The 7,286-nt window shown below is 62.6% G+C and overlaps 1 protein-coding gene across 1 annotated transcript in view; it reads left to right on the top strand.

Moving 5' to 3' along the window:
• The window catches only part of LOC128783241 (uncharacterized), a 9,065-nt gene extending 3,201 nt beyond the window's left edge, over positions 1-5,864 (top strand). The window contains exons 2-15 of the mRNA XM_053933880.1: positions 565-837; positions 1,203-1,267; positions 1,710-1,858; positions 2,181-2,328; positions 2,573-2,760; positions 2,848-2,985; positions 3,261-3,375; positions 3,549-3,689; positions 3,884-4,060; positions 4,194-4,349; positions 4,509-4,610; positions 4,857-4,959; positions 5,232-5,288; positions 5,579-5,864. Coding sequence (XP_053789855.1) covers positions 565-837; positions 1,203-1,267; positions 1,710-1,858; positions 2,181-2,328; positions 2,573-2,760; positions 2,848-2,985; positions 3,261-3,375; positions 3,549-3,689; positions 3,884-4,060; positions 4,194-4,349; positions 4,509-4,610; positions 4,857-4,959; positions 5,232-5,288; positions 5,579-5,778 — 2,012 coding nt within the window. The 3' untranslated portion in view covers positions 5,779-5,864. The remainder of the gene's footprint in view (positions 1-564; positions 838-1,202; positions 1,268-1,709; positions 1,859-2,180; positions 2,329-2,572; positions 2,761-2,847; positions 2,986-3,260; positions 3,376-3,548; positions 3,690-3,883; positions 4,061-4,193; positions 4,350-4,508; positions 4,611-4,856; positions 4,960-5,231; positions 5,289-5,578) is intronic.
• The last annotated feature ends 1,422 nt before the right edge of the window (positions 5,865-7,286 follow it).

Genomic DNA, 7,286 nt, shown 5'->3' with positions numbered 1-7,286 from the left:
GGGGATTCCTCCTTTTCTATTTGCTGATGTTTCAGCCATTCCTAAAGACCCTGTCGGCTGTCTTAGACACTTGGGGTGAGAAATTCCTTCCAACCTGGCCACTTTGGGTGGGCGGGGGCGGCCCCAGGGCAGGGGGCAGTGTGTGCAGGGGCCCTTTGTGACACGGTGCTGCGTGGTCACCGTGTCATGGAACAGGACAGCGTGTCCAAGGGCCCTTTGTGACACAGGGTGACATAGGAGCTGGCGGTGACAAGAGCACGCCAGAGTGCTTGGAGCACGCGACGGGACAGGACGGGACAGAGCGGTGCCGTGAGGAGCCCCGCCACAGCGCACTCGTTCGTGTCTGACCCGAGCTTTTCCCAGGCGTTATTCCTGCAGCTGACCTCGAGGCCAGACCACAGGACTTGCTGACCTGTGGCCTTCCTGAGGCTTCTCTTCTGCAGGTGCCCTTGAGGGCAGACCGTGGGACTTGGTGCCCCGGAGGCATCTCCCATCCCTGCCACCGGTGCCCTCGAGGCCTGACCACAATCAATCCTTGACAGGAGTCTCCTGTCCTTGTGGCAGGAGCCCTCAAGACCAGAGTGCAGGACTTGCTGTCCTGTAGCCTTCCTGAGGCTTCTCTCTTGAGGTGCCTTCCAGGCACGACTGCAGGACTCGCTGACTCGGAGCTTTTCCGAGGCATCTCTCCTGCAACTCGCCACAAATCCAGTCACTGCCATGGAGCAGAGATCCCTGAGAGGGCCCAAGCTGGCCTGGGTGCAGGAGGAGGAAGAAGGCCTGGAGCTGCCCCAGTAGAGGAGATCAAAGAGGTGTTGCGGTTCAAGACTCTACAGGAGGGTGAGTGGCAGAGCTGGGCTTAGGGTTGGTGCCTGCAGCCAGCTTGGCACATTGCATCCATCCCACTGCATCCCATCCCATGCCATCCCATGGCATCCCATCCCATGCCATCCCATGCCATGCATCCCATCCCATCCCATCCCATCCATCCCATCATCCCATCCCATCCCATCCCATCCCATCCCATCTCCTGAGGACATGCCACGGACAGGACAGAAGAGGGGCCGGGCAGACACCCCGCAGCGGCCGTGCTCCATCCCCTGGGGCATCCCGGGGCTGTCCCTGCCTGGGGAGCTCAGGGCTGGGCTGTGTTCTCCGGCCTCTCCCGCAGCCCCTCAGCTCTGGCTGCGCTCGCTCTTTGCCAGATGCAGCCGTGGACCGCACACAAGAGCAGGACCCCGCCCGTGGCCTCTTCCGCAGAACAGTGGAGGTACCTGCAGCCATCCCCACCTGGGCTGGGCCTGCTGTCACCGCTCAGCCGAGCACTGTGCTTGGAGCATTCCATGGAACATCCCTGGCTTCCTGCCCTTCTCCTACACCTGCTTTGCAAATTCATCAAGAGGATTCAGGAGGAAGAGACCAGCATAATGGGCACAGGGCTCAGAGCATATTCACACACCTTCAAAACCAAGACCTGTGCTGCCCTGCTGGATATGCTCATAGAGGAGGGGGTTTGCAATCCAAAGCAAATTAGCAGCCTGTGGCCAGGGTTTGATCCTCCCAGGAATTGCTTGGCCTCCCAAGCCACACCTGCGGGTCACTGGAAGCCTTTGAGGCCATGGCAGTGTGGTGGGAAGGGAAGCACTTCTCTGGGGAAGCCGGGGACATTCCTCCCTCTGGCAGCTTTCCAAGTCTCCCCGTGCCTTCTCCAGGTGCCCGCCATGGTGAGGTACATCCACCAGTGGCTCATGCACAACCAGTTTGCTGAGCAGAGGCTGAACAGGGCCCTGCTGGATCTCACCGAAGAACAGCCTGGTGATGTAGTAATGACACTCCTGTGTGTGGCCCCATCCTGTGACAGGTATGGGGCCACCTGCCCAGAGGGCTCAGGGCTCCCCAGCCCATCAGCCTGTACAGCCTGTGCCAGGTGTCTGACCAACAGAGAGTCCCCAGGGCCCTCTGGCTGCTCCCTTTGCCAGCCCTGGCACCTCAGCCCCCGAGCCTGCTGCCATGCTCCCTCGCTGCCCCTCAGGGGCCTGTCCCCACAGGCCTGGGCTGCCTGGGTGCTGCTGGCGAGGGGCAGTGGGCAGAGGCAGAGCCGGCAGCCAGCTCAGGTCCCCGCTGCTGCCCAGGCCACGCTGCTGTGTCCCAGACCCCCCTGAGACAGAGCTCTAACCCCGCAGAGCTGCTTTCACCATGTGGAAGAGCATCATGTGCTCGCCCAGGACTGCCGAGCCAGTGCAGCTGATGCTCCTCGATGTGCTGGGGAGTTGGCCAGAGCACAGCACGTTCACCTCTGATGGGGACAAAACGGGTGTCTTTGTCCTGGCTGTGAGTTTCTGCAACTGGCCTTTGCTGGTCCCAAGGCCACCTGCCCAGCAGCTCTCCATCCTCCTTGCCCCACTGCATCTCCCTGCCTCAGGCGCTGGGCTGAAACCTGGCCTCGGGGCAGCTTCAGGGGCACCAGGCCCGCTGCTCCCCCTGCGTCTCTCGGGCCTCTCCCTCCCGTGCTCGGGCCCTGCCACACGGACACCTCGGCACTGAGCGCTGTCTCGGGGGGCTTTGTCCTTTGCAGGCAACTGTGGTGATGTGGAAGATCCTCCAGGTGCCCTGTGTCCCACAGATGGTGACGGTGTATTTCCCCCACCTACTTGTGCATCTGCTCTTCCAAGTGTTCTTCAGCACTCTGGATATGCCAGAGGAGGTCGATACCTTCTGGAAGGGATGCCAGCAGCAATACGGCCTTGCCACCAGCCCCAACAGGTACTCCATCCCACTCCTCTGTCCCTGCCACATCCCTGGGCAGGAGCCAGTGCTCCCAGTGTTACCTGGGCTTTGCTCTGCACGCAGGTTTGCAGTGCGGACCCTGAAGTCCCTGCTCTGCCAAATGGAGCACGAGGATGTGGTGCTGGCAATGGAACGCAAGCGTGGCTGGGACACGCTGCTGTGTGCTGACACCCACCACTATGCCGTGGGTCTGCTGGCCAGGTGAGACCCCCTTCTCCCCGCTGCCTCTGACATTTCTGCTCTGTGCCCAGGGTGCCCCACACAGTCCCAGTGGTCGTGGGCCAGAGGGCCTTGTCACCGAGGCACAGCCAAGCAGACTGGAAAAGGCTGGCAGAGGAGGGTACCCACAAGGAGCTGCCTCCCAAATAGCCCAGGGCCCCTTGCAGGATGCTGGGGAAAGACCAGACCTCTGTCAGTCTGTCCTGGGAGAGGTTTGTCCCCCGGCCCAAAGTCTTGGTTACTTTTTCTCCTGCCAGGGAGATATCCCGTGTCTCCATCCCCTTGTGCTCCCGGATCGCTCGCTACCTGCTCCAGCTGCTCAGCACACTGGAGCCACGCTGGGAGCTGCCCGCCCTGGCGTTCCTTGTGGAGGTGAGCCTGATGGCCAGCGCTGCCTCGCTCAGCTGCCTCCCAGCTCTCTGCCCTCTCGTAGCCGCAGCTGCCTGGGACGGGTGCCCGCGCCCTGTGCTGCTGCCTGGGCCCAGCCCTGTGCGGTTCCGGGCTCCTGCCGGCCGGGTCCCCTGTCACTGCCCTGTGCCTTTCAGGTCCTCGAGTGCCTGAACTTGAGTGGAGGCAGTGCTAACAGAGTCCTGCAAATCTTGTCAAGGCACCTGCACAGCAAGTGCAGGGACAGGCGTCGCCTGGCGCTCAGGGCCCTTCTCAAGCTCATTGACAATCCCTCGATGGTGAGAAGGGGGCAGCGGCTGAGGCTGCGCTCGGGAATGCAGTCGCTTGGGCTTTGCTGGGCTTTAGGCACTGGGGCAGCTGCTCCCAGCTCTCCTGCCTCCTGCTTCAGCTGCCCAAGTTCTCCGCAACAGCCCTTTGGCCTCTAGGCCCTGCGGCAGCAGGATGGTGTTTCACAAACTTGTGTTCCGCACAGAGTGAAAAAATGTGGAGCCTGACTGAAAGTCTTGTGGAGCTCCTGTGCGACGCAGATGGAGAGATAGTTAGCATGACAGTCACGCTCCTCAGCTTTATCTCCCGGGACAAGGACATGCTGATAGGCAGCTCCATTGCACTGCGGCTGGTTGAGGCGCTCCTGCCACTCTTTGACCACGTAAGGCTCGCTGCCTCCAGCCACAGCCACTGGCTGCTGCCCGGACACTTTGTGCCCTGTGGATTTCCAGGCCTGAGCCAAGCTGAGCCCCGTGCAGCCAATGCTCAGGTCTTTTTTTCTTCCTTTCATACAGGACAATAGCCAGGTGCAGCTGCTCTCCATCCTGCTCTTCCAAACATTGCTGTCTCTTCCACTGCAAAAGGACAAAAAGGCCCTGAAGACACACGTGCGCCAGAGCCTGCTGCCACTCTTCTTCCACTGCCATGATGAGGATGGGCGTGTGGCACAGGTGAGGACTCGTGGGCTGCTGCTGTCCCCCTGGGAGGCGGCTCAGCTGCCTCCTGCCCTGGCGCCTGCTGGGCTGCAGCCTCCTCCAGGCCTTGGCACAGGGACACAGGTCCTGCGCCCTGGGCTGTGGGGCCATCTCCGCGTCTCTGCTGCTCTCCAGGCTTCTCAGGAAACGCTGCTTTGTGTGGCCCAGTTCCTGAAGAGGAGGGATCTGGAAAAAGTGGTGAAGAAGAAGACGCTGTGGAAGTTCACCGAGTGCCTGGTAAGGATGGTCTGGAAGTGCCAGCCTCAGGCTGGAGAATCCCCCTGAGCGCGGTGCTCAGTGTGCGGGGCTGGCAGCTGTGCCGCTGCCCGCTGCTGCAGCCAGAGGCGGCGCGGGCTCTTCTCCAGGCTCCTGTGGGCCCGAGCTCACGGCGGTGCGGGCAGGGGAGGCTGGGGCTGGGCGCAGGGAGTGCCCGGTCCAGGGGCTGAGCCCGCGCCAAGCCTTCCCTCCTGCCGCTCTCTCCAGCTGGCAGACGACAGCAGCAGAGCGGCCGAGCACCTGCGCCAGGCCATGCCCTACCTGGAGAGCCCAGAGGAGCCCCTGCGAGAGGCGGCCATCAGGTTCCTGGGTGAGCCGCGAGCCCGGGCTCCCTCCCCGCCCCGCCGCAGCTCGGCCCCAGCCCCGCCTGCTGCCCCGGCAGCGCCATCCGGGCCCGGCGGGGTGGAGCCCCGGCTGGCCTGGGCGCTGCTGCCGCCCTCTCGCAGCCGTGCCCTTGGGCGGCAGCGTGCGGCAAGGGCCCGGCTGAGCCCTGCCGGGCCAGGAGGCCGTGTGGCCACAGGGCTGGCAGCGCCGCTGGCAGGGAGCTGTGCCGCTGGGCCGTGACAGGCTCTGTGTTGGCAGGGATGGCCGGGCGGCAGCTGAGGGGGAAGAAGGAAGAGCTCCAGCTCATCTGTGAGGGTGAGTGAGGGCAGCGGGCTGTCAGCGGGGGCTGGCGGGGGAGCTGCAAGCCGTGCCCCGGCTGCGCAGGGCTCTGCTCCCTGTGCGGACGAGGGGCGGCGTGGGCAGAGCACACGGAGATTTCAGGGCCACCTGGGGGATTCGTGGCCAGCAGCTTCGGGCTGATCCCATTTGTCCCTTATTCCCTGCTGGCCGTGGCCAGAGCCAGCTGGGATGGCCCTGGCAGGGAGGTCTCCTCGGGTCCCCTCAGATCCGGGATCTGACCATGGCTCTGTTGCTCTCTCTTTCAGCCCTTGAAGACATGGCAAATGACATCAGCGTCGCCGTTGGAAGCCTGGCAATTCAAACATTGTACGTCCTCCAGGCAGTAGAGAGAGCTGGATATTCCCTCTTGGACAGCCTGCATGATCAGCTCCGCAGGGCATGGAGGACACGGCCTCGTCTCTTGGGGCTCGGCTGGCTGCGCTGCCGGAGCTGTGCAGAGTGCTGATCCCAGAGGCTCTGTCTGCTGGGGCCACCTGAGCCAGCAGGAGTGTTTCCTTTCTTCAAGATTGTTCTTTCGTTGTTTTTGCTATTCTGTAGGATATAAATATAGGATGTGTTCTAATAGACAGACTCCCAGGATCTTTCTTTTGCTGCCCAGGCTCTGCAGGGCATAGGGGAAGAGGGAGCAAAGGGTGCCTGGGCTCAGCAAGCTGCCCAGGCACGTGCAGGCTTGCAGGGAAAATGGCCAGAAGCCCCTTGGCCTTTGGTGGTTCTGCTGAAGCCTTTGTGCTGCCAACAGAACCAGTGGGCAGGGGCCGGAGTTCCAGGGATCCCTGTGAGACCGGTGCCTGGAGATGGCCACAAGCCCTGTCCCAGGCAGGAACCGCCATCTGTGTCCTCCTGCCCGTGTGTTGCTGGCTGCATTGCTGAGGGCTCCGAGGTGCCTCTGGATGGGGCTCCTCGGGAGCTCCTGTGGGGCTGCGGCGCTGCTGCCGGGCAGGTTGGCCGGGCTGAGGGAGACCCTGAGGGGATGGGGCCACCAAGGGATGAGGGGCTGCGAAAGCCCTGACAGGACAAGGCAGTGGGAAGGCACGGGGGGGATGTGGGAGGCAGTGGGTAACGTTGGCTCGAGGAGGAAAGTGGGTTGGAGCCAAAGAGGCCACTCAGCCCGATGTTCATGGGGCAAACAGAGAGCGTTTGTGCTCAAGCCCTTCCTTCTAAGGGCCTTTGAAAAAGCCAGTCTGGATAATTTCACTGGTCTGATCTCTGCGCCCCTTCAGATTCTGGCCTGTGAAATGCCTGCAGCCTTGGGAGAGATGTGATGGGCGAGGCCCCTGTCAGTCAAAGCAGGGGCTGGTCCATTCAGCCAGTACAAGGCAGCCTGCACTGTGACACACGGCAACAGAGTGCCAGGCACAGCTGCGGGTGCTCCCCATGAACCTCAGCTCTGGGACCACTGTCTGCCCCAAGCTTCAGGGCTGCAGTGGGAGCTGGGCTCTGCCCTGGGGCCATCCTGCAGGGACAGCTGCAAACAGGGAGCATTCCCTTGCCACCAAGAGCCAAGCCAGGGCTGCAGGGCAGCTGCTCCAGCCCGGACGGCACTGTTGGGTGCTGCGCTCTGGGGCTGGGGCTCCCCGCACAGGGGACTGGACTGGTGTGCCAGAGGAGACAGAGAAGCTGCAGCTTCAGCCTAACTGAGGTGGGTGCATGGGCTGGGAAGAGTGGGGAGGCCCAAGGGGATTCACAGAGCTCACCCTGCTGAAAGGACAAGGAAAAGGGAGTGGGAGCTCAGCAGTGAGGAGAGCGGAGGGCTGGAGAGCAGCTCTGAATGCCACTAAAATCCAACCAGACCTCTGAGACATTGCTGCTCCTCAGCCAGTGACAGGATGAGTCCCTAAGCCAGGGGCTTGGCCTTCCTCGTGGTGAGGCGCATCAAGGAAGGCAACAGTGCTGGGAACTCACTGGGGGAAAAGAGGGAGCAGTTGGGAAGTAAAAGGCAGGTGGGGGAGAGAA

Source organism: Vidua chalybeata, unplaced genomic scaffold (genome assembly GCF_026979565.1).
Source record: "Vidua chalybeata isolate OUT-0048 unplaced genomic scaffold, bVidCha1 merged haplotype W_reject_6, whole genome shotgun sequence".
Taxonomy (NCBI): Eukaryota; Metazoa; Chordata; class Aves; order Passeriformes; family Viduidae; genus Vidua; species Vidua chalybeata.
The sequence above is the reverse complement of the archived record's forward strand: the minus strand, read 5'-3'. Positions and strand labels throughout refer to the sequence as shown.